Here is a 26,273-nt window from a genome sequence, read left to right on the forward strand (position 1 = left end):
TCCCTGCCAGCCAGCCTCACTGTCCCCTCTGCCCTCCGTGGCCCTGACTCTCCCCTAAGCTCCGGACTGACGTCTCCCACTGCCCACTCCTCCAGCCGCCTGTCTCCTCGACAAACCAGAATTGAAGATTCGCACACCCACACATCACCCAGTTGCTCAGCCCAGAAGTCAGACCAGGTATAATAAAGCCTTCATGTTTTTGTAAACAAGAACAGAGAAGGAAGAAGGAAGGGAAGTGGGGGTGGGAAGGAAGGAGCTGTCCAAACCACAGGTCAGTGCCACCCTTGCCCACTGACCTGAGCAATGAGGCTTCCCCAGGGATTCTGCTGTCTTCTCTCAGGGCTTCGTGGCCTCTCCCGCCGCCCCCCACCATTGGTGGCCCTGACCCCTGCATGCCCTGGGTCAGCAGGCACAGGTCCCCCAGTCCACGTGCACAGGCAGCCCCGACTGCTGCGCTCTGAAGGAGACTCTGTTCCCAGCTCTGTACCTGGCCATGGGGTCCCTCACATCCGCCCACGAGAGCTGTCCCCCACATACAGCCCGCCCAGTTCCCAGGGTCAGACTGGACAAGTTGTTGGAGGTGGAAAGAGGAGGCTAAGTGGGCAGGGCTGTGGGAAAGTGTGGTTCTGGAACAAGCTGAGACTCAAGGCCACACTCTGGCCACAGGGACACCTTCTGGCTCAGGCTCATGCAGTTCAGTCATGTGGCAATACCCAGCCAAGAACTAGGCAGGGAGCCTGGCTGAGGATAACTGGAAACCCTCACTGGCGCGGCTACCTCGACTGGAACATGGGGACCCCAGAGCAAAGGGGGTATGTGAATATCAGGCCTCTCTCTGCCTGGAGCCCAGGGTCTGCAGGGCTGACCGAGCAAGGAGGAGCCCAGGTGCAGGCACAGGGAAGGGGGCAACCTGGCTGTTCTACAGGTGAGCACGACAGGTGGGTGGGAGAGGTAACTTCAGGCAGGTGATGTAGAATCTGTGGGAGAGTCCTGTATTCAGAGGGCAGCACTACCCTGCCCACTCTGGAGCTGTGAGGACACCTTATGCCCAAGACCCAGAATGCTCCAAGAGCCCACCGTTGACCCAGCCTCCACACACACACACATACACACCCCATAGCTTTGGTCACTTATAGGAAGTGGCCTTTTCCATTTGTAGGAGATTCCCGAGCAGAGTGACTAAGGCTCCCTCTCAACCTCTCCTTCTCCGTCTCCGTCTCCTATCCTCTCCCCCAATCTCCTGACCGCTCCCTCACAGCTTCTCATTTTGTCTCAAATATTCAATTCCTCTCCTTCTCTCTCTCTCCCCCTTCATGCACACACACACACACACACACACACACACACACACATGCAGCAGCAGCAGACCCAGCACCCAAGGTTCTGTCCCCTGGGCATGAGTGCTGAACAGAGGCCCCATGTTAAGGCACCTTTGTACACATATTGCATGTGGCAAATGGGCACACTTTTTATGTGCATGTGTGCACAGTATTTGTGTAAACCCTTGCTCCTGGGCCTTTGTAGGCTGCCTATGGCTCCTTCATTTAGTTCAGACTAAATTTGGGCATGCTAATCAAAGGGGGCGGGGCTAAGCAGAGCACCTCTGGCTCTGGTCATGGCCCCAGCCACACACCAGGTACTGCAAAGAGGAACATGGCCAAGACAGAGCCTGTCTGTCTTGTGGCTCACTACCTAGTGGGGAGATAATAATTCAAGAGGATTATTGCTCAGGTACATGAAAGTATGTGTGAACAAAGGCACAGCTGGAGGTGTTGCCAGGGAGATATCCTAGGGACAGGTGGGTCTGGGAGGGTCCAGCCCGTCTTCCAGGCTCTCACAGTATTCCCTCAGTCCCAGATCAACGTAACTCCTGAAAACGGACTGGAGATGCTGCTTTTATTAAATAAACTTGGAGGGGCCCAAAATTCTAAGTGTCACTGGAGTGTAGTAACTGGAGCCTGACTTCAGGGTGTCTGAGATCTGAAGGATGTGATGAGAAATGAGAGCCCTGGGCACGGTGGCTCCAAGCAGAGGAAACTGCACAGGTAGTGGATCTGCAGTAGGATACAGTGGCTGTCACCAGTCCTGACATAAGGCCATATGGGGCCCAGAGAGAAAGGGCTGGGTGCCCTGAACTGAGGCATGGCCTTGGTTCTGATCCTGACAGAGTACAGGGGCTCCAGGTGGTGGGGACTCAGTCCACCTGGGTCAGGGGAGCATGGAACCAAGATGGAGGGGCATGGAGGGCAGTGGTGACCCCCACCGCGAGAGCAGGGGCCACCTCCACCGCAGACAGAGTAAGAGAGTTGGACTGAGTTTGCGACAAGGAGAAACCACGGCCAAAGCAGGTCTGAAATGGGAAGCAAAGAAGGGCACTCAGAAGAAAGCTTTTCAATGAACTGGCAAGAAAGCAAAGCACCCCGGCTCCAAAAGAAGCAAACACCAGAAACTGAGTCTCCCACTCCTGGGATTTAGTCTTCTGGTTTTGATGAAGTCCCCTTCTCTAGAGGGACACCTCCCGTATCTCATAACTTAATTACTGCATTAAGTAACTTATTAGCCATCATCAAACTTCCATGTACTTGCTTCTCCCGCCCACCAGGGGGCCTCCCAGCTCCAGGCCTCAGGGACTGGAGGTCACTGTCCCCGCGGTCCTTTCCTGTGCACCCGGTTGGGATTCCTAGCACCTTAATCTTGGCAGATGAATGATTCCACAAGCAAGGAGACCTCCCCTCTAATGGGGTGTGTGTGTGTAGGAACAGATTCATTCAAAACAGTCCATGAAAACCAACCACAGTTGATCATGACCAGAGCCCCCCCATCCCCCCCCAAGTGGAAACCCAACATCACGGGTCAGTGAAAAATCTGGGCCCCAATGCTCATGTGTGTTTCAAAGAAAAAAAATCGAATCTACATTCCCCAAAACAGTTTATGAGGTCACAGCTCTTAAGACAGTGACACACAACACCCTCCTTAGGCCACTAAATTCTGAAATGCAGGCACACCTTGTGAGATTTTGGAGGAATCTGCACAAAAATAGTTAAGGGACAATGTTGCTACCACCCCAAATCTAGCTATGTGAAATACAAATAAGACCTCTGTGAGTCTGCTGTAATTTTAAGGAATAACCACCCCAGTCCAAGTTCTTACAAGAAAACTATATTCTTTTAAAGAAAATGAAAATATCCTCAAAGGAAAAACTTAATTTAAGTCAAATCACATCCGTTTGTTGTGGAGCCTGGTGCACAGCGCGCGCGCACAGGGGCTTCCCGGGCCGGCGCGCAGTGCGCCCCCTCGCGGCCGCCCCTCGCCCCCACCTGCGGCTGGAGTGGGCGCGAGGTCCTGGCCGGGGGGGCTGAGGATGGTGGGGAGGGGCAAGGCCCAAGCCAGGGGCCAGGGCAGGGGAAACTGTGGCTGAAAACACCCTCGAGCCCCCATGGCCAAATCCCACAATGTTCCCACAAAAACAAGTCACCCTCCTCACCCACCAGCGGGCAAGGCACTTAGGAAACACAAGCCGACCTGTGCCCTCTGCGACCCCGGGGCGCACGCTTGAGGGGGTGCCAGGCGCCTTCCGAACCAAGGAAAGTGGCTCCCCGCGGAGAGGCCCGGCCAAGGAAGGCGGACCTCTCCACCTTTCCCGCCCAGCGACCCACAGCCCGTCCTGGAGGCTGCAGGGGCACAGGGAGTCCTGGAACCGAAAGCTGGTGACTGGGCAGGTGGGAGGCAGCAGGGCACCCGAGGGAAGTGGCTTGGGGAGGCACAGACGGTGAATAAATAGAAGTAGCTTCAACGCGGGGGTCCGGCCCCTGCGGCAGGCCAGCAGCTGGGCGGGTGTGGGATGGAGCGGGTGGAAGCGGCAGCAGGGCCCACGGGACACTGACCAGGGCCACCCTCCCTCCTCCCACGTCCACGCCCACCCCGCCCCAGCTCAGAGCTCAGTGACGTGCACAGCGGGGGAGGGAAGTGGGCCGTGCCCGAGGCGCCGCAGGTGGCAGCGTCGGCACAGCAGGTGGCCCTCCAGGGGATAACAGCGGCGTCCGTCCTCTCCGCTCAGCTGCAACCCGCAGTCCTAGGAAAGAACACAGGCGGGGACACCAGAGTAAGAGGGAAGGGGGCACAACTAGGACAATCGAGGTCAGGAAGTGGGGACAGATCGGTAGGCTCTGGACCACATGGCTGGCACTCTGCCAGGGGCAGGACAAGGACCCCTGTGCGCACTGGAGGTGCCTCTTGGACACCAAGAGTAAGTAGATGGATGTGGCCCTAGGAGGGAGGGGACAAAAAGCTGAGCCTCGGCAGAGGAAGAGGCAAGAGAGACCGGAGAAGAAAATGCAAGCGAGGAAAACCAAACCCGGTGGTCCTGGAGACGGGGAGGGGCCAGGGAGGAGGGGTGGTCAGTGCGCCGGAAATGCTCCAACTTCACATCAGGGGCAAGAGAGACCTTAGAGGGACTGGGGGCATGGTGCAGTGCTGGAGTATGTCACATAGCCTAGTGTGCAAGAAGGGGACCTGGGTTAGAGCCCCACCAGAGGGGGCAGGGGGTAATGTGACCCAAAGCCTCTGAGACCCACACCGGCCCCACTCCCACAGGCCATGGAGCTGGGCTGCGGCCCTGAAGTCACAGCCCCAGGTCCCAAGTCACTCCTGTGGCAGGTCTTCTCCTATCCTTCCTCACACCCCTACCTGGGTCCTGCTACTTGCCCCTGCCCACCAGAGGGGAGGAGGGAGGGAGGCTGGACCCCCTAGCTCCACCCACAGCCTGGGGCAGGGGCAACAGCACAGCCCTCTGGGCCCCAGCAGCCTGATGGGCTACTCAGCTTCAGCCTCGGGCCAAAGACTGTGTCAGTGACTCCAGGGGGACACTAGAGCCCCTGGGATGGCCAAGCAGGCAGAGGGTCACTGAGGCCCTGTTAGCCTGGAGGGGAAGCCACGTCCCCTCTAGAAACCACAGCTCTCCTCCTCCTCCTTCCTGGGTCCCCCAGCAGGACTCTGCTCCCACTGGGCCATCTGCCCCCACCAAACACCTCAGTGTTCCTACTGCATCTGGAGTCTCCAGCTACCAAAAATGAGAGGACCTCATCCCTCCTCCGTTGCCCTCACTGCTGCAGCCTAGATGTGGAACAGCCCCCAAGGCCCAGCCCACGATGGCATTGGAAGGCAGCAGAACCCCTAACGGGTTTAAGGCTAGGTGCAGTGGCACATTCCCACAATCCCAGTCACTCAGGAGGCTGAGGCAAGACGATCGATCACAAGCTTAAGGCCAGCCTGGGCAAGTTAGCAAGACCCTGTCTCAAAAAATTAAAAAAGAGCCGGGAATGCAGCTGGTGGTGGAGCACCCCCGGGTTGAGGGCACACCTTCAACAGAACTTTGAACCCCACACACACTGCTTCTTCCTCCTTCTTTCTCTTCTGTGTCCCAACCAAGAGGTGAGCAGCTTTGCTCCACCACACACTCCCCCCAATGATGTGCCACCACAGGCCCCAAATGACACAGCCAACTAATCATGGGCTGCACACTCTTAAAACTATGAGCCAAAAATAAACCTTTTCTCTTTATAAATTGATTGTCTCAGGTATTTGTTACAGCAACAGAAAGTTGACTGTCATACTCTCTGCTGGAGTCCTGGTGGACACTTCCCACCCCTCAAACTCCTGCATCCAATCACCTCCCAAGTCTAGTCCCTTCTCCTGCCTTCCTCGATTCTGTACATGTCCCTGAACCCAGGACCACAGCCCTGACTCTGGCAGCCTCCTCAGGACCTCCCTACTGCACCCCATTCCATTCTCTGCATGGAAGTGTGTGTCTTCTCTGTAGTCCAGTGCAACCTTCTCATTCCTTTTTGTCTCCATTGTCCTCAAGACTAAATCCACGTTCCTCAGGCTCCTGTGTCCTTTTGTTCTGTCTTTTATATTTTCTATTTGTAGATGGACACAATATGTTTATTTTATTTTTTTAATTTTTATGTGGTGCTGAGGATCAAACCCAGTGCCCCACACACACTAGGCAAGCGCTCTACCACGGAGCCACAACTCAGTCCCTCCTGTATCATTTTGTCCCCAGCTCCTGCTAACTTCTCCGGTGACACAAAAACCACCATCCTCCCTTTGTACCTAAGCACATTTTGCTTCTGTTGCCTAGAGATGCCCTTCTCACTGCCTTTTTTTCTTTTTATAAGTCATCAATGGATCTTTATTTTATTTATTTATACGTGGTGCTGAAGATTGAACCCAGGGCCTCACACATGCTAGGCAAGCGCTCTACCTCTGAGCCTCAGCCCCAGCCCATCTCAATGCCTTCTTGGCTCTTATTATTCATCTTTTAAATCAGCAGGAAATGTCAATGCTGTCAGAACTGTAGCACCCCACATACTGTAAATAGCAAATATTTGATTTAATGAGAAAATGGAGGTTGGTGGGGGCCTGAGAGAGCACATGCCTTGAGGAGAGAAGGGGGGTGCTGCGAGGAGACAGGCAAATGGAGCAGGAGCCGTGAAGAGGAGGTGGGCCTGCAGAACACCGAGGGGAAGGAGACTTGAAGAGGAGGGACCACCCCGGCCACAGGCCTTGGGGGGGGGCCCAGGCTCACCTCACAGTGATAGCATTCCACGTGGTAGTCTCTGTCCATGGACACCACACGGATGGTGGTCTCACAGCCCTGGAGGAAGAGAGTGACAGACACGTGAGCAGCTCACTGGACCTGGCGGCAGACTGTGCCAAGTGCACACCTAGCCCTCTGCACCACGTGCTCGATCACCCGGCCCGGCGCCCCCACCCTACGGGCACAGACCCAGCGCTTCCTGGGGCCACATCAGTGCATGTGCCTCAGTTTCCCCCACTGCCATGGCCAACAGCTCCACAGGTGTTGTGAGGGTCACAGGGTGTCACAGGGGTGTCACCTTCACTTCTGGAGGCAGGGAAGGCCACCCGGAGCCCTGCTTGTCCAGGAGCAGCCCGGGACAGACAGCTCACGAGGCAGAGCCTGGCCCTGAGACGGCCGCTGTGTCCCAAGCTGGCAGCTGCCCAGACCTCCCTCAGCCTCCCCCGCCCACCCAGCCTCAACCTGCAGAGTTCAGCAGACCCAGGAGCCACCTTCCTCCATGCAGAAAGGAGCCGGGGAAGGAATGGGGCAGCCAGGCTGCAGGGCCTGCGGCGTCCCTGGAACTCCACGCCAGGGACACCTGCTCCTGTGTGTTTGGGCACAACACGTGTCCCGGGTCCCTGAAGTCATCCCTCCCACTTCAGCCTAGGATCTGAGGCAGGACAGGCAGGGCTGAGCAGAGGCCGGGGGCCAGCATCAGACTGTCTCCTGGTGACTGGTTCCTACCTGTGCAGGGAGGATAGGACGGGCACAGGAGGCACATTTTGGTGCGAAAACTCTGGAGGAATAAAGGAAACCAAAAGTGACCAACAGTGTGACCACAGACCAAGGACACAGGTCCACCCACCGCAGCCCCAAGACATGGCCCAAGCATCACACCTTCCCTCCTCCTGTGGCTGCTTCGTGGCTCCTGCCGTGCCTTCTGGGTACTGCCCTTTCATCTGGCTCCCAGTTCCCTTCCACCCTATCCCACCTCCAGAATGCCCTCAGGATCTGTCCTGCCATCTCGCTCATGCTTCCTGGGAGTTCTGTGCCACTTAAAGTCCAGGTTTGGTCCACCCCGGCTGAGACCTTTGCGAGACCTGGTTCCACCCTGAGTACCAGGGACAGGTGGCCAGGACCAATGCAAGAGAGGCAGCAGCACAGGACCGAGCCTGAGCCTGGAGCCACAGCAAGGGGAATGGACCACGGGCCCCAGACAGAGGGGAGAAGGGGTCTGTCATGACTCGAGTCCCCATCCTGGGGGAGAGGCCCAGCCCTGGAGTGGTGAGGGCAGTTAGGAGAGTCCCAGCCACTTGGAAGAGTGGAGGCAGGCACAGCTGGTGGCTGAACTGCGCGAGAGAAGTGGTCAAGGCAGACATTCATGCCCTGCCCAGCCACCGAGTGTTCAAGGGCAGGTCAGAAGAGGACAGACCAAGGACGGAAAACACAGACAGCTAGGTCCGAGACATGCTCCCCGGGAGGCCGGGGAGACGGCCAGGGTGACAGCCCGGGTGACGCCTGCTTCACAGCAGCAGCCACTCACGTGTGATAGTCCCTGACGCAGTAGATGTTGCTCTCCACGTCCACGGTGAAGGGCACTCCGTCCAGGCACTCGTTGCACACGGAGCACCGGAAGCAGCCCGGGTGGTAGGACTTGCCGAGGGCCTGCAGGATCTGGGGGTGGGAGGCACTGAAGGGTCAGCGTGGTTGGAAGGCTCAGCAGTGCCCCCGGGGGAGGCTGTGACTCTGAGCCCCTGGCAGGTCTGGAACAGGTGAGAGGGTGGGGTCCTCAGACGCCGCCAGGGTCAGAGGGGCCCCAGGAGGCTAGGGGAGGGTCTCACCATCTCCATGATGAGGTGTCCACACACGCTGCACTTGTCAGCTGTTTGCTGGAACCCGGAGTACTGGGAAGGGGACACAGGATGCAGGACGTCATATGACAAAGGGGCACCCGATGCCCAGTCAGCACCTGCCTCCTGGCCTGAGGCCTCCATGGGAGTCAGAGGGAGTCCTGCCCCTGCCCCCACCATGGCACGGCCCAGGGCACAGCCTGGACTCACCAGGAAGTCCTCCTGGCAATACACCTTCTCTCCCACGTTGTAGAACGCCTTCCCGCGAAGCCGTCTCCCTGTGAGGACGAGGGGTGGCAAGGGGGACCCTGGAATGCCGAACAGGATGGAGCCAGCGTCCATCTCTCGGCTCTCTCCTCCAACCGATGAGAGGGAGGATGATGGATGCATTTTAAAATTTCCCCTTAATGTCATTATTGTTATAATAATAAGCATTTCAAAAAAAAAATCAGAACACACTGTCAACAGAACACTGGCAAGAGACTGTCAAGGCAAATATGAGAACGATTTTTGTAGCTGGATGATGTGGTGGTGCACGCCAGTAATCCCAGAGGCTGAGGCAGGAGGATCGCAAGTTCAAAGCCAGCCTCAGCAACTTAGCAAGGTCCTAAGCAACTTAGCGAGACCCTGTCTAAATAAAATTTTTTAAAAGGGCTGGGAATGTGACTCAGTGGTTAAGTGCCCGCAGGTTCAATCCCCAGTACCAAAAGAGAAAAACAACTTTTTTTTTTAAATGTTTTGCAGTGATGGGATTAAATCCAGGGCATCTCTGATGTTTGGCAAGGACTCTAACTGAGCTATTCCCCCAGCTCTTTGTATTTGTTATTTTGAGACAAGATTTTGCCAAGTTGCCCAGGCTGCTCTTAAACTTGCACTCCTCCTGCCTCAGCCTCCCAAGTGGCTAATTACAGGTGTGCACCACTGCAGCAGCTACAAAATGAATCTTCTTAATCTATAAATATTAGAAATACAACTCTTTGGGGCTGAGATTGTCGCTCAGTGGAAAAGTGCTTGCCTCGAATGCCTGAGACACTGAGTTCCATCCTCAGCACCACATTAAAATAAATGTACTGTGTTCATCTGTAACTAAAAAATATACATAAAAATATTAAAAAAAAAAAAGAAATACAACTCTTTTGCCCACTTTGAAAGAGCATTCTAGTCAGAACAAAAGCTGCAGCCAACCTGCCCGCTATTAGAGGCTTTCCCATCACCATTAGGTGTCAGTTCCCGACTAGCAACAAGAGGGAGTATCCTCAACCTAATAATGGTGTCCCTGAGAAGCACACAGCTAGCACCCAGTATGACAGTGAAATATTACATTGTTTCCGCTTTAGATTTAACCTTGTACTAAAGGTTCTCGCAGTGCAACAAATGAAAAAAAAGAAAGGCAGTAAGATCAGGATTTCAAGGCTGACCTTGGCAATGAAGCAAACCCTGTCCCAAAATTTTTGAAAAAGGGAAAGGAGTGGGGATGTTGGGGATATAGCTCAGTGGTACAGCACTTGCCTAGCATGTGTGAGGCACTGGGTTTGATCCTCAACGTCATATAAAAATAAATTAAATAAAGGGATTATGTCCATCTACAACTAAAAAAAAAAAAAATCAAAACTAAAGTATAAACTTGCCAGGTGCAGTGGTTCATGCCTGTAATCCCAGGGACTTGGGAGGCTGAAGCAGGAGGATCGGGAGTTCAAAGCCAGCCTCAACAATGAGGCACTAAGCAACTCAGTGAGACCCTGTCTCTAAATAAAATACAAAATAGAGCTGGGGATGTGGCTCAGAGGTTGAGTGCCCCTGAGCTCAATCCCCAGTACCCTCCCCCCGAAAAAGAATAAAATTATGGAAAGATACCTATGACCTTATACTGTAAAATCAAACTTAGCTGAGAGAAATTTAAAAAGACTTACAATAGGCTGGGGGCATAGCTCATCAGTAAAGTGCTTCCTTACCATACACGAGACCCTGGGTTGAACCCCCAGTACCACAAGGAGAAAAAAAAAAAAAAAAAAAAAAAGACCTTTACAAATACAAAAAGACATACCATCAGTAGACAATGATTTTCCACTGAAGTTTCTGCAGAGAGAGGGCTGGGAGCTCTCATTCTGGATTCTCTTTTCAAGAATATTTGCACAGCAAACTACTTAGAAGACAAGAGAGTCTTCTGGGAACAGAGGGCAGGTCTGTTTGCTTCTAGTATTATAAAGATAAAAGGTTCCTCCAGGATAATGGTCAAGCAGCTTTGCTGGCAGCAAACTATTAAACAGTAGGATCCTTGCTGGGGTGGTGGTGCATGCCTGTAATCCTGGCCACTCAAGAGACAGAGGCAGGAGGATCATTTGAGCCCAAGAGCCCAAGACCAGCCTGGACAACACAGCAAGACTCCTCCCCCCCACCCCCCGCAAAAAAAAAAAAAAAATAGGTTCCTTAAGCTCCTGGGCCCTGACAAACCCCACCTGCTGTGTGTAGCATCTCCCTAGCTACTCTGTGTCAACTCTGTGGGACTCCCGGGGGAGGCAGAAGGGAAGAGAACAGGGAGCTCAGGCAGGGAATCTCTAACCATAGGCCTCTTGTCTTCTGTCAGCATCACAGAAGAAAGGCTGGGTATCCTGTCAGCTTGCAAGAAGGGTGAAATCTCAGACCTCCACACTTTGTAACAGTCATGTTCATGGCTTCGACTGTTAGGGGATTAATTTTTCCCTAATGCCATCCAATTGAAATCTAGCACTCTTTCTTCCTTCCTTCCATCCTTCTTCCTTCCTTCCTTTTTCTTTCTTTCTTTATTTTTTTTTCTTATAAAAACTGATATGCCTACTCTAAAATTTATGTTAAAATTCATTAATAAATAAGCAAAGAACCGGGCATGGTGGCACATGCCTGTAATCCCAATGACTCGGGAGTCTGAGGCAAGAAGATCGCAAGTTCACAGCCAGCCTCGGCAACTTAGTGAGGTCCTAAGCAACTTTGCAAGACTCTGTCTCAAAATTAAAAATATAAAAAGGGCTGGGGATGTGGCACAGTGGTTAAGCACCCCTGGCAACCAGAATTGCCAAGTAACCTTGACAAAGATCAGCCAACCTGGAAGATTTATGGTACCTATTTTATAGGCTTATAGCAATCAAGATAATATTGGGATAAGGAAAGACGAAAAAAATCAATAGAACAAAATTAAGTCCCAAATACTCATAATATATATATATATATATATATATATATATATATATATATATTTTTTTTTTTTTTTTTTTTTTTTTTTTTGCGGGGGGTGGGGTGTTATAAAGAATTGAACTCAGGGGCACCCAACCACTGAGCCACATCCCCAGACTTATTTTGTATTTTATTTAGAGACAGGGTCTCACTGAGTTGCTTAACACCTCACTATTGCTGAGGCTGACTTTAAACTTGCAATCCTCCTGCTTCAGCCTCTGGAGCTGCTGGGATTACAGGCGTGAGCCACTGCGCCCAGCTTAAACCCTAAACATTTCAACAAATACATAAGGAGGAAAATAAATTCTTCAGCAGATGGTGCAAGAACAACTGGATAACCTTATAGAAAAACAATAAAACTCAATTCCTTACCTCACACCATCCACAACAATTAATATGAACTGGTCACCAACCTGAACATGAAACCTATCAACTTAGAGCTTCCAGAAGAAAATTACAGGAGATGACCACTGTGACCAAGGGAGGACAAAAACTTTTTAAGTCACAGAAAGCGGGCTGGTAATGTGGCTCAGTCATAGAGCATTTGCCTAGCGTGTGAGAGGTCCTAGATTGGATCCCCAACACCACAAAACAAAAAAACATCAAAGGACATCATTAAAAATGTTTTTAAGGATCACACTAGAGCCAGGCTTGGTAGGGCCCGTCTGTAATTCCAGCAACTCAAGAGGCTGAGGCAGGAGTTTGAGGCCAGCCTGGGCAACTTAGAGAGAATGTCTCAAAATAAAAACTTTAAAAAGGGCTGGAGATGTCGTTCACTGTGTGCCTAGCATGTGTAAAGCCCTGGGATCAATACCTGGTTCTACAAAAAAGAAAGAAAGCAGAAGAATCACATTAGGAGAAAATATTCATAAAACATGCATCTGACAAATAATTTATACTCGGAATATATATATATATATATATATATATATATACACACACACACACACACACACACACATATATATGTAAAATCCTATAATTTAATAATTAGAAGACAGCTGGGTGCAGTGGCATACACATGTAATCACAGCAACTCAAGAGGCTGAGGCAGGAGGATCACAAGTTTGAGGCCAGCTTCAGCAACTTTAATGAAGCCCTAAGCAACATAGTGAGACCCTGTCTCAAAATGAAAATAAAAGAGGTGGGGAATGTAGCTGAGTGATTAAATGACCCTGGGTTCAACCCCCAGCAACAATTCTAAAATTGTACCAATTCCCAATTCTAAAAAAATAAAATAAAATAAAAACAACAACAACAAAATAAAAACAGGTAGTAGTCTTGAACAAACTTTCCAAAATATATATTAATGTCCAAGAAGCAAATAAGATGTTGAACCTCATTAGTCACCAAGGAAATATAAATTAAAACCACAATAAGATACCACCCATTAAAATGGTTAAAATTAAAAAGATAAAATGCCAATTGCTGGAAATATGTAGACTAGCCGCACTTTCTTCCATTTCTACTGGGAGTGTAAAATGGAACAACCCCTTTGGAAAACAGTCCAGCGGTTTCTTATAAAGTTAAACATACACTCACCCTGTGACCCAGAAATTCCACTCCTTGGAATTTACTCAAGAGAAATGAAAACATATGTCCACAAAGTGAACTCTACAAGAATGTTCACAGAACAATCTAGTATCTATCAGAAGTTAATGGATAAACAAACTGTGGTGTGTTCATACAATGGATTCCTATTCAATAATAAAAAGCAGTGAGTTACTGATATACACAATGAAATGGATTGGGGAAAAAAAGGCATGCTCAGCAAAAGAAACTAGCCACCAAATGGGACATATTACACAAATGCATTCATATAAAGTTCCAGAAGAGACAAAACTAATCTGTAGCTAGAAATCAGCACACTGAGCTGGGCTCAGTGATATCCACTTGTAATCCCAGCTATTTTGGAGGCTGAGGCAGGAGGAGGGCAAGTTTGAGGCCAACCTCAGCAACAACTTAAAGAGACCCTGTCTCAAATATAAGGGAGTGAGGCCGGGCATGGTGATACATGCCTATACTCCCAGCTGCTCAGGAGGCTGAGGTAGGAGGATTGCAAGTTCAAAGCCAGCCTCAGCAACTTAGTCAGGCCCTAAGCAAGTTAGCAAGAACTAGTCTCTAAATGAAATATAAAAAGGGTTGGGGATGCGGCTCAGCAGTAGAGTGCCCTAGAGTTCTCCTGTACCAGGAAAGGAAGGAAGGAAGGAAGGAAGGAAGGAAGGAAGGAAGGAAGACTAGAACACTGGCTGGGCAGGTCTGACAGGCACAACACATGAGAATCAACTGAGACCTGGGCAAGATGGCAAGGCGTGGGGGTGCAAACCTGTGATCCCAGCTGCTCGGGAAGCTAAGGCAGGTGGATCGTGAGTTCAAAGCCAGCCTCAGCAATTTAGCGAGGCCCTAAACAACTTAGTAAGACCCAAATTTTAAAAATAAATAAATAAATGGTAAGTTGAACTTTCTGAGGGTGTTTAAAATTTCTTATATCTTCACTAGGGGTGTGAACGTACCCATTTCTCCAAAACCTTTTTGCTGTATACCTAACAGCTGGCTGTGTAACTCTGTGGTGGAGCAACGCGCCTCTATATACCTAAGATCTGTTTGTTACACTGAAAGTAAATTGTTCTCAATTAAAAGTAAGCAGTGGGGAGGGGCTGGGCTCATCGGTAGAGCACTTGCCTTGCAAGTGTGAGGCACTGGGTTCGATCCTCAGCACCACGTAAAAATACACAAAGTCATTCTGTCCATCTACAACTACAAAAATTAAAAAAATAAAATAAGTAAACAAATGGGCTGGAGGTGTATCTCAGCAGAACACTTGCCTGACACACACAAGGCCGGGGTTTGATCTGCAGAACCACAAAAATTGATGGGGGAGGGGCCTAAAGGAATCTCCTGGGTGGTGGAAATGTGTGACCTGGGTGGTAACAACAGAGGCCCATACATACATATGATAAAACGTATCCAGCTGGAATATACTCAGGATCAATATATTTTTCATTTTAAATATTGATAAACACAAAAGAGACTATCAAAAATGTTGAGGCAGATTTGGGGGAAAAAAAAAAAGAACCAAAGGGAACATCTAGAAATGTAACAATTCAATCACTGAATTGAAAAACTCAACAGAAGAGTTAAACAGAATATTAAACACAGCTGAAGAGAAAAATCAGAGATCTGGATTTCAGATTTATTTTTTATTATTTTTTTTGGATTTCAGATTTTTTTTTTTAAATTTCAGGTTTTTGAGGCGACAGAACTGAAGAAATTAGACAGAGGGGCTGGGACTGTGGGGGCTCAGTGGGGGCTCAGTGGCAGAGTGCTTGATTGGCATGTGTGAGGTACTGGGTTCGATTCTTAGCACCACAGATAAATAAATAAAATAAAGGCATGCTGGCCATCTATAACTACAGAAAAAGGAATAAATTAATTAATTAAACAGAATTCAACAGGGAGGGGAGGGTGGGCTCAGTGCCAGAGCACATGACTAGATAGATGGGAGGGGCCCAGGGTTCCATCCCCAGCACCAAAAGGAAACAAAGAGAGTAAAAAAAATACAACAAAGGGAGGTGGCGAAGTGGATAATATGAAGGGGAGGTTAAGAGACAGAACTGCGGGCCTGTAACCCAGCCCCCGGGGAAGCAGGAGGCAGGAGGACCCCAAGCTCAAGGCTAGCCAGATGGCACAGCAGAACCTCCTCTTTCTTTTTATTTGTTGGGGGAGGGTTACCAGGGGTTGAGCTCAGGGGCACTCAACCACTGAGCCACATCCCCGGCCCTATTTTGTATTTTTTTTTTTCATTTAGAGACAGGGTCTCACTGAGTTGCTTAGCACTTCACCATTGCTGAGGCTGGTTTTGAACTCGTCATCCTCCTACCTCAGCCTCCCGGGCTCCTGGGATCATAGATGTGCACCACCATGCCCGGTCCTGGACTGCAGGTCTGTTTATCTTTGTATCCAACACCCAGGAAAGTAACTGTTATGGTTTGGACCTCTGATGTCCCCTGAAGAGCTCACATGTTAGGCAAGGATCAGTGTTTAGATTAAGAGTCTGGAAGGAGTACTGGGGGGCAACTGTAGGCAAGTGGAACATGGCTAGAAGAGGTGGGTTACTAGGGGCATGCCACCAGACTCCATCTGTCCCTGGTTCCTTGATCACTCTCTTTGCTTCTTGGCTGCCAGGAGCTGAGTAGCTTTCCTCAGCAGCTACCCTCATGGCACCTGGGAACCTGGTGCTCACCAGGATGTTCTGCTTCACCTCAGGCTCAGAACAATGAAGTCGGTGGACCATGGACTGAACCTCTGAAACGGTGAGCCCAAAAGAAACTTTCCTTCCTCTAAGTTGTTCCTGTCAGATATCTTAGTCATGGGGCTGAAAAGCTAACACAGTCATTAATGTAACTCTGCAATATGTACTGACACCCAGTAGTAGAAGGTTCTAGAACTTGTTCTTCTTCCTAAAAGATCTCCTTGACGATTCGTAGTCCTTTGCTTATCCATTTAGATTTTAGAATTAGCTTGTCAAAGTCATGAAAACCTGCTTAATTGGAACTCTAATGCATTTATAGATCAATTTAGGAAAAACTGATATCTCTATACTATTGAATACACCCAAACAAGATTATGGCATTTACCTTTGTCCACTTTAATGACTAGGCTGTCCAGGAAAAAGCTAAATAGAGAAGAACTGATTATAAGAATTGTCGTGGTTTTTTTTTTTTAAGGTATATTTTTCTAGCCAGGCATGATGGGAATCCCAGTAGATGGGAGGCTGAGGCAGGAGAATCTCAAGTTCAAGGCCAGCCTCAGCGATACAGAAAACCTTGAAGCAACTTAGTAAAACCCTGTCTCAAAAAAATAAAAAGGGCTGGGGATGTGGCTCAGTGGTTGAGCACCCCTGGGTTCCATCCCTCATGAGGGGCTGGGGGAAGGCATCAGAATTTAGCCACACTATTGGTTGCTGTTTATCATAGAACCTGAACTCACTGCACATCCACCCATAAGCCTGGATTCCTTTTCCCATACACAGTATTGGTTCAGAGACTCAGGCAAGTCTGTCAATCAAATCACAGCACACCCACCAGCCACAGGAATTGGTTCAGGTATGGATATGTGAGATGACCTGGCCAATGAGACACAAAGAGATCTGGTAGGCAATTTCTAGAAAAGAAGTTTCCCTACTGCAAGGCACTGCCCAGAAGAGACGTCCCACTTTTCCCCAGAAGGGTGGAATGAAACTGAAGTCTCCAGCTGCTACTTGGACATCTCACCACTAATGAGAGAAACTGACCTAAGGATGAACCCAAAACTAAGGGCAACTCTGTTGAGAAAATCCCAGGACCTGAGCCACTAGAACAAACCCTGCCTGCAGCCAGGCCTCTCTCGGGACTCAGAACTGAGGCTTCTCCAGCAGCTTCCCTGTTAGCTGCAGCTGAACGCATGCAGAAAATAGTGAACTCAATCCGGAGAGTATGCATGGGAAGGGACAGAAGGAGTGCTTCATGCAGAGCTAGAAGGCAACTGGCTCAGACTGACAAGGGGCTCTCCACAGGGAAAGGGGTAAATGGAACATTTGGTAGTGTGGGGGAACCCTGAAGGTATAATAAAGCAAGAAAATAAGGCGTTATAAGAAAAAGCCTTTTTCTTTTTCCCCCAGCACCAGGATTGAACCCAGGGTTGCTCTACCACTGAGCTATACCCCCAGCCATTATTTATTTCTTTATCTGTATTCTGAGACAGGATTTCACTAAGTTGCTGAGCCTGGCCTGAATCTGCAATTCTCCTGCCTCCTAAATCGCTGGGATTACAGGCATGAGGGAAAGCACCCGACTGGAAGAAAACATTTTTTAAGAGACTCCTAAATTAAAAATATAAAAAAGGGCTGGGGATGTGGCTCAGTGGTTAAGTGTCCCTGGGTTTAACTCCTGGTAACAAAAAAGGATACTTCTCAGGCCAGGCACCACAGCACACTCTATAATCCCAGCAACTCGGGAGACTGAGGCAGGAAGATCAAAAGTTCAAGACTGGTCTCAGGATCTTAGTGAGACACTCAACATCTCAGTGAGATCCTGTCTCAAAATTAAAAAGTTAAAAAAAAAAGGGGGGGGCTGGAATTGTGGCTCAGTGGTAGAGCACTTGCCTTGCACATGTGAGGCACGGGGTTCGATCCTCATCACCACATAAAAATAAGATAAAGGTGTTGTGTCCACTGAAAACTAAAAAATAAATAAATAAATAAAATAAGAAATTAAAAATTAAAAAAAAAAAAAACCAGGACTGGGGATGTAGCGGAGGTAATGTGCCCCTGGGTTCAATCCTCAGTACTAAGGAAAGGAGAACTGTTTAATGTAACACTTTGCATACATTATTCTGTAATAAAATGTTAAAATGTTTAGCACAAGCAAATAAAAGATGTCTGCATCAGGGCAAGGTCTGGAAGAACAGTGGGAAAATCAAGAATACAGATCTATTGGATTAGTTACTTTTTTAGTTTCATAATTTTGTTTAATTTAAATAATAAAATTTATAGTTTATACTGTGTGTAAAATAGGGACCAAAAATAAAGGGCAGGAAAGAGTATCAGGCCTATGTTCAGAAGACTGTCACGGCTCCACACCTGCTCCCTGGCAGACACCAGCACCTTGCACAGGGTGGAGACCTCAAGGCGGGGGAACAGAGGGACAGCCTTTCCCTACCCCAGCAAAAGGCTCCTCAGTGGCTCCACAGCTCCCCACCCAGGCCCCAGCAGATCCCCCCAGCGGCCTGTGCCTCTCAAACAGGCCAGACCCATGTGCACGGTAAGACTGTGACCAGCCTACTCCACACCCCAGCCTGGGCCAGGACTGGGTGGTCCATCTGCCTAGGAACTGGGTGCCTGGGGTTCAAGAGGGACAGGGAAGGGGTTACCTACCGCAGGAGTCACAGGTGAAGCAGTCGGTGTGGTACAGGCTCCCCATCGCCTGGCACGCCTGCCTCGCTCCATAGATGCCGAGCCCACACTTGATGCAAATGCCTATGGGAGGAGAGGCAGGACAGAGCAGTGGTTGGCACCACGGACTCTGGAATCAGATGGACACAGGCATCTAGCTCCCAGTCCTGATGCCTCCCATCTGCCTGGCCTGGGCAGGTTAACTTCTCTAGGCCAACACAATTCAGTCTCTAATGACACATGGGGACCCTAAAGGAAACCCACTACTGTTACTACCGTCCGAGGATTCCAGAGCACCTGACACAGGGTCAGAGCCAACTGAGGTCAACCGCGTATTTATTAGATACATCAATACCTAGAAATGTCATTCTAAGCCCCACATTCTTGGACTAAGAGAAAAATCCTTTCTGCTGTCCATGAACCAAATCCTATTCTTCAGAATGAAAATATGTATTTTCTGACCCAGACACAGAGAATGAAGACCACACAGGTGCACCCAAGGCAGTCGCCGACCCTCCCCGGGCTCTCTTCCTCATCTGTACTACAGGCCCACGCGGTCTCCTGTTCAGTCAGCACACAGACATGCACCGCCTGCCACACAGCCCACAGGCGCTGGAAAAATCCTACCATGGACTGAAGTCCCCTCCCCCAAGAAGCCTGCATTCCATGGAGGAGACAGACAACAGCAGCTAAATAATGTGTCAGGTGGAAACAAGCAACAGAAAAAAGTCAGGCTGGGAACAGATCTAGGGGCTGGGGTGCAGCTCAGTGGTAGAGTACATGCCCTGTGTGCAGGAGGTCCTGGGTTCAATTCCAGCACCCCCCACACACACACACACACACACACAAGAATATGTCTGAGACTGTGATTTTTAAAACGAATGGTCAGGGAAGGCCCTGCTGACAAGGCCGTATTTGAACAAAGACCTGAAGAAAGTAAGATAAGTCACTGTGCAGGTATCTGGGACTCCTGGATGGAATTGGGGATCACTCCTAGCTGAGGGGAGGGAGCAGGGGTGCCCCATGGGTCTGGTAGTGGGTGGAAAGGAGAAGTGACCAGGAATGCCAGGATAGAGCCTGGTTCCAGCCCTAGGGGACTCTCTGACCAGCCCTCCTGGAGACCCAGCAGGCAGCCCGCCCTGAGTCTGGGCCCCCAGTACCCCACAGGGCATGAAGGTGGCTCCACCTACACTCCAGGCTCTCAATCTTGGTGGTTCCAGGACATACTGCCATCCCCCTCCCTCTTGCCTTCTCGTGTCTTTACATGGGCTAAGTATCCCTTATCTGAAATGCTTAGGATCCAAAGTATTTCTGATTTGGGGGTTTTTCAGATTTTGGAATATCTGAACAGATTTTAAGCTTCCCTCACCAGAAAATCTGAAATCAAAAATGCCAAAGTCTGAAACTTTTTGAGTGTCAATTTCATGCTCAAAAATGTTGTGGATTTTGGAGCTTTTCATATTTTCAGATTAGGAATGCTCCATCTGTGTGACCATGGCCAAGTCTCTCCTACCTTTTGTTTGCTCTTTGCCATCTGATCTCACCTCCTTTTTGGTTTCCAGGATTTAACCTACACCTGGCTTCTCCCTTCCCAGTTCTCCTGGTTACTCCCCTGCTCAGTCCTGGCTTCTGTGGTGTGGGGAGGATCAATTCAGATGCCTCAAAACCACACAAGAAGCGGGGCATGGTGGCGCATGCCTGTCATCTCAGCAACTCTAGAGGCTGAGGAAGGAGGATTGAGAGTTCAAAGCCAGCCTCAGCAATTTAGCAAGGCACTTAGCAACTCAGTAAGGCCCTGTCTCTAAATAACATATAAAAAAGGTGGGGTGGGAGTGGCTGGGGATGACTCAGTGGTTAAGCACCCTGGGTTCAATTTCCAGTACCAATAAATAAATAAATAGATAAAACCACAGAAGAGCTGGGGAGGGTGGTTTGCTCCCAGCTACTCAGGAGGCTGAGGCAAAAGGATGGATTGCAAGTTCAAGGCCAGTCATAAAAACATAAGGAGACCCTGTCTCGAAATAAAAAAATAAAAGGGTTAGGGGTGCAGCTCAGTAGGAGAGCACCTACCTAGCACGCACAGGATCCTAAGGTCAATCCCCGGCACCACAACTTAAACCAGGCAGGAACACACAGATGGCCTGGGGGACCCAGGTACGTGGTCCAGCTGCCTCCATTCTACAGATGGCTCCGAGGGGAGAAGGCAGGCCCACAGGCACAGCCAGAGACCCTAATTTTTCAAGAAAAGCTAGATATCTAGATCTGTATATGAAATCCTTCTATTCTGAAATTAATTACTAACTTAAGTGTTCTAAAAATGTAGAGACCAAGCAAACCCTCGCTGCAGGTCTCTGTGCATGGCCGCAGCTTCCCAGGTCTCCTGCGCAGTCCCATCCTCTCACCTGCCCAGGGCTCCAGGTGTGACCCTCTAGCCTGGACTCCCGAGTGCTGGTTCCCCTCTCAGAAGGCCCCAGACACTCCGTGTGCAGACACAGCTCCAAATTCCCCCAAACCACTATAGATTGTGGCTCCCCCTCAGGAGATCGTGCGTTCATGTACCCAGGTTCTGGGCTCTTCTGGGTGTCTCACCCTCACCTCTAGTTGGCAACCTCTGTCCCCTAACCTTGACTTCACTCCTTCTCCTCACTCCTTCTGGCCTCCCAGCCTGGCCCCCAGTAATCCATTCCCCAAACTGCAGCCAGACTGCTCATTCTTGTCCATCAGCTTTGTGAATCGGACCTTGTCATTTCCCTGATTAAGTTACTGGAAAAACAGAGAAAGGAGAAAAGAAGAAAACCCAGGTGCTTCTGGAGAAACAAAACTGAAGGGTGGATAAAGAAAGGAAGATCCGATTCTATTCTGCATTATTCATTTTTGCATTTTATTTGATTTTTCTCTAAATATGTACATGCACCACTTTAATAAAAATATACTGGGCTGGGGATATGGCTCAGTTGATAGAGTGCTTGCCTTGCATGCACAGGCCCTGGGTTCAATCCCCAGCACCACCAAAAAAAAAAAAAAAAAAAAAAAAAAAAGAAAGAAAGAAAAATACACTAAAAAAGAAGCAGGAGCATGAGAGACCCAGAAATTAGGGAGCAGGATGCTGTGAGGAGAGCAGACTCCACACTGTTGGATACCACAGTGAGATGAGACATTTCGGGCTGGGGCCTGGCATCACTAGTGTCCTGTGTGAGACGTGGGTCAGGCAAGTGAGAGGAGATACAGCAGGAGGCCATGGGGAATAGGAAGGTATTTAAATTAGCAAAGATGATCTCAGGAAAACACTGGGATGGGAAGAATGTTTGAAAGGGCTGGGGCGTCCTTCATGGGGTATGGCCATATAGGTTTGAGAGTCATCTTTAGTCTTTAATTTTTTTTTTTTAATTTTTTTTTTAGTGAAATACCCTTGTGCAAATTTATAACCAGAGGAAAGCTGAAGATGGAGAAGGTGGAGGTCGGAGACAGAGGACTCTTACCCTCTTAGGTGGCAGGAGAGAGGGGCTGGCTGTGGACAGGAGAGAGTCTGGGGTTGAGAAACAGGAAGCCGGCGGAGACAATATTGACCACAATATTCTGTGTGAAGTGGAAAGCAAGGGTGGACACCAGAGGAGAGAGGAAGGGTGCTGAGGAAACGGAAGAGCCAAGTGACCAAGTCTTAGGGAGACCACTGAGGCTGAAGTCCAAAAATCTGCTGTGGTCCCAGGAGCATCCTCTGAGCCCCTCAGCCTGGGGGAGCAGCAGGAAAGGGGCAGTGGGAGCCAGGGTCACGCTGGGCAGACAATTGAGAGGAATCTGAGGTCGTGGTGAGAAGCAGCTGCTGGAACTGAAGGTGCTGGAGAGAAGCAAAAGCAGGGGTGGCCCCGGAGTGGGTGGCTGGAGAGAAGGCAGCAGGCCACCCAGTGGAAAGAGGTTCCGGGGGCCTGAGGTTGTTGACAGGTAGTGGCAGGAGACCTCAGGGAGGAGAGGGAAAGTTCCAAAGACATCACTGAATGACAGAGAGTGACCAAGAGGTCAGCGGGCACCAGAGCCAAAGAGGAGGGACGAAGGATGGCACAGAGAGAAACGCTCTGTGCACTAGGTTTCTCGAGATCGCTGGTGCTCATGCTACCTGGAGAGGACCTCTAGTAAAATTTTCTATTATTCCAGTTGAACTGTATAATATTACTTTTTTTTTTTTTTGTACTGGGGTTTGAACCAAGGGATGCTTTACCACTAAGTCACATTCCCAGTCCTTTTAGTTTTTTTATTTTGAAGGCAGGGTCTTACTAAGTTGCCCAGGCTGGCCTCAAACTTCTGATCCTTCTACTTCAGCCTCTGGAGTTGCTGAGATTACAGACTCGTGCCACCCCATCCAGCTTGAAATTGCCACTTTTTTTGGTGGGGTGGGGGGTGGGTACCAGGGATGGAACTCAGGGGCACTCAACCACTGAGCCATATCCCCAGTCCTATTTTGTATTTTATTTAATAGAGAGAGAGAGAGACAGGGTCTCACGGAGTAGCTTAGCATCTTGCTTTTGCTGAGCCTGGCTTTGAACTTGCAATCCTCCTGCGTCAGACTCCCAAGCCACTTGGATTACAGGCGTGGGCCACCACCGGGCTAAAATTGCCACTCTTGTACCTCACAAAAGTCAAATGTCATTAGAACCATATAACTCAAACAAATCGTTGCTAATATATTTTTTTAAATGTTTATCTAAATCTCAATTTCTGGCTGTTCTTGGGGGGAGGACAATCTGTCCGTCCTCTCAGACTCCCACATGGCTACAAAGCTGAGCCCCAGCTCCTCTTTAGAAAAGATGGCCCCCCTGACCGCTACCATTTTCTACTATTGGCCCCTTCACTTCCAAAATTACCTGATGGGACTAGGGCCACCCAGAGTAACGTAATGATTCTGGGTGGCCATGGATAATCTGGGTGGCCGCACCCCTCACCCAAGCTCTGCAATATTCAAGGAACAGAAAAGGGCCACTACTTCCTCAAGAGAGCACTGAAGAGTGTTCCTCTTGAAGGGAATGGCTCTGCTCCTGGCATCTGCCTGGCACAGGAGGCAAGAGCTCCTCTCTCATCTCTTTGCTACCAGCAGCCACCAGACCTGCCAAACCACAAATTCTCACCCTGTCTCCCCACATGGGAGGTGCTCCCCAACCCCCAGTGTACACATGCCCTTGACCCCCTGGCCCGTCCTGGGCTGCAATCCTCTAGGACCTTCTTAAATCTTCCTTGGCCTTCTTTTGCCCACTTCCGTCTCTCTGCCTGGGGGGCTCCCATCTGGCCTGCAATATACAACAGCCTCCTCATCTCTCAAGATCCAGTTCAAGGCCAGGGGCACAAGGATAATTCCAGCGCTTGGGAGGCTGAGGCAGGAGGATCCCGAATTCAAAGCCAGCCTTAGCAACTTAGCGAGACTCTATCTCAAAATTAAAAAAATATAAAAAGGGCTGGGGGTGAGGCTCAGTGGCTCAGCGCCCCCTAGGTTCAATCCCAAAAGATCCAGTAGAGCGCAGTCCAGAGCCGCTAGCTCCATTGAGTGCAAAAAAGATAGAAATCCCAGGACAGCCTCATTCCCAGGCCTGCCGATCACCCTTGATAATCACCTGTCTAAAGCCAGGGGCCTCCACCCTATGGGTTTATTAGGAAGGGAGGGAGGGAGGGATACTCTCTCCTTGGGCTCTATAATACTTCTGTGCCCCACCTCTCCCTAAGAGTTGTTGAAAGGCATGAGAAAGCCAGGGAGGGGGTGGGAAACAGAAGCTGTCAGACTGGTGAGCCTTGCAAATTCATAAGAAGCTCAATTCCTTTAAGATACATATCCATAGCACAGCCTCGAGCAGCCCAGTGTGCCTGGCGGGTCTTCCTCTCCTGCAAGGTGGGCTCTTCCTCCCTCCTACCGTCTCCACCTCCCGCCACTAGCAGCCGCACAGCCTCGGGTCAGGCGGGTCCAAGAGTACCCAGGGTTCTCCACCTTCCTGTTCCTGTCCACACCCCCATACTGCTGGGGGGTTGCCGGGCGTCCCTTCTGATCACGAAACATCAAGGGAGGTAAACAGAAGCAATCACCAGGGGTTAAGAAGAGATGGCCTGGGCCGGGGATACAGCTCAGTTGGTAGAGTGCTTGCCTCACAAGCCCAAGGCCCTGGATTCAATCCCCAGCACAGAAGAAGAAGAAGAAGAAGAAGAAGAAAAAGAAATGATCAGGGAAAAAAAATTGCTTCTTCTATCTGCCAACCTGACTTTTTCTCTAAGTCTCTAAGCGCATCAACTTACTTTGCTAGAGCCCCTTCTGGCGGGAGACCTAGACAGTTAGCTGCTGTTGGGAATAACCTAAACTTGGCTATTCGCAAAACGTCGCCGGCTCGCTAGCCCCGCGGGCGACACAGCTTCTTAATCCTGGTGCCTCTTCCACCCGCCCAGTGCCTGGCCCACCCCGAGCTCTCCTCTGACCCCGGCCAGCGCGCAGAGGGCTGCGCCGCCGAGTTCGCTCACCGAAGTAGTCCCGCGCCGTGCGCGCCTCCAGCGCCCGCTCCAGCTCCCGGGTGAGCGCCTCCAGCCGTCGCTCGGCCGCGCTCGGGCCGCCCTCTCGGCCCGGGGGCAGCTGCAGAGAAGGCAGAGAGAAGGGGGCCGGCCCAGCAGGCTCCGGGGAGCGAGCGGGAGCAAGGCAGGCGCCGGGCAGGAGCAAGTCGGCGTAGGCGCCCGCCGAGCCGCGGGAGCCCAAACTGGACACGCTGGAGCGGGCACTGCCCACAGACGACGGACCTGGGCCCGGACGCAGGTCGGAGCGACCGGAGCGTGGGCTGCCGTGGCGCTGGTCGTAGCCCAGGCTGATTCCGCTGGAGCGGGTGCTACCGCCGCCGCCGCCACCGTCGGAGCCCGCCAGGCTGACCCGCGGGCTGCCCGCCGGCTGCGCGCTGAGCTCGGGAGCCACTGCGCGCCGCGGGCCTCTCTCCCCGCGGCTCAGTCCGTCCGGCCCGGCCTCGGGGCCGCCGCCGCCCTTGCCTCTGCGGCCCAGCGCCTGCACCGCCTCCTCTCCCGGCCCGGGCCGCGGCCCCCGTCGACCCCTGCCTGGAGAGTCACCACCCGGCTCCAGCTCCCGCAGGGCCAGCCCAGCCAGGAGTAGGGCCGCCTCGTCCACGGCCGCCCGGGAGCGCTGCATGGCCCGGCCCGCCGGCCCTAGCGCGTCACCTCCGCCTCCGCTTCCCGCCGCCGCTCCGGCCGCGCCGCCGCATCGTCCGCCCGAAGCCCGGAGCCCGCCCCGGGACCCCTGGGCACGGGGCGGGGCGGGGCCGGCGCCGGGCCGGGGTCGCTCCGCCGGCCACGCGCGGGCCAGGGGACGCGGCGCTCCGCTCAAGGGCGCGCGCGGCGGAGGAATGTGCGCTCTGAGGCGCTCGGCCGCGCCCCCTCCTCCCCGCGGCCGCGCGGGGGCCGGAGGGACTCCTTTGCGGGGGCAGGAATGCGAGGAAGGAGACGGCGCTGCGGCCTCTGGAATGTGGGGGGAGTGGCGGCGGCGGAGCCGCAGTGTCCGCGCTGCGTCGGGAGCTTGGAGGGGCGCGGAGGCCGCGCCGGGACGCTGGGGCGGGCGGCTTGCAGCTGGCCCTCGGTGGCAAAGCCGCCAACCGTAGCGCCGCGGAGAGTCCGAGGCCTGTCGTGCGCCCGGGCCGTCGGGCCTCTGAATAGATTCCGGATTCCCGAGGGCCGAGCTGGA

At 51.3% G+C, this 26,273-nt stretch overlaps 1 protein-coding gene across 2 annotated transcripts; it reads right to left on the minus strand.

Moving 5' to 3' along the window:
- Positions 1 to 3,188: 3,188 nt before the first annotated feature.
- Wtip (WT1 interacting protein) lies at positions 3,189 to 25,818 on the minus strand. Of its 2 annotated transcripts, none has more exons than XM_076838712.2 (8): positions 25,058 to 25,818; positions 18,554 to 18,655; positions 8,644 to 8,711; positions 8,425 to 8,487; positions 8,127 to 8,257; positions 7,328 to 7,379; positions 6,590 to 6,658; positions 3,189 to 4,072 (listed from the first exon to the last, which is right to left on the minus strand). In XM_076838712.2, exons 1-8 carry the CDS (start codon positions 25,722 to 25,724, stop codon positions 3,932 to 3,934), a joined length of 1,293 nt encoding a protein of 430 aa, XP_076694827.1. In that variant the 5' UTR covers positions 25,725 to 25,818; the 3' UTR covers positions 3,189 to 3,931. The 2 variants fall into 2 exon arrangements, with proteins under 2 accessions (XP_076694827.1, XP_076694828.1); XM_076838713.2 differs by having other exon boundaries at positions 3,977 to 4,072; positions 8,127 to 8,346.
- Between the last annotated feature and the right edge of the window lie 455 nt (positions 25,819 to 26,273).

This window comes from Callospermophilus lateralis, chromosome 18 (genome assembly GCF_048772815.1).
Source record: "Callospermophilus lateralis isolate mCalLat2 chromosome 18, mCalLat2.hap1, whole genome shotgun sequence".
NCBI lineage: Eukaryota > Metazoa > Chordata > Mammalia > Rodentia > Sciuridae > Callospermophilus > Callospermophilus lateralis.

Bases quoted from the DNA above. Each gene is read 5' to 3' on its own strand.
- Wtip (XM_076838712.2), bottom strand. From the start codon at position 25,724: ATGCAGCGCTCCCGGGCGGCCGTGGACGAGGCGGCCCTACTCCTGGCT. The intron at 18,656-25,057 runs GTGAGCGAACTC...CTCCTCCCATAG, and splicing joins CACGGCGCGGGACTACTTCG to GCATTTGCATCAAGTGTGGG. The intron at 8,712-18,553 runs GTAGGTAACCCC...TCGTCCTCACAG, and splicing joins CTTCACCTGTGACTCCTGCG to GGAGACGGCTTCGCGGGAAG.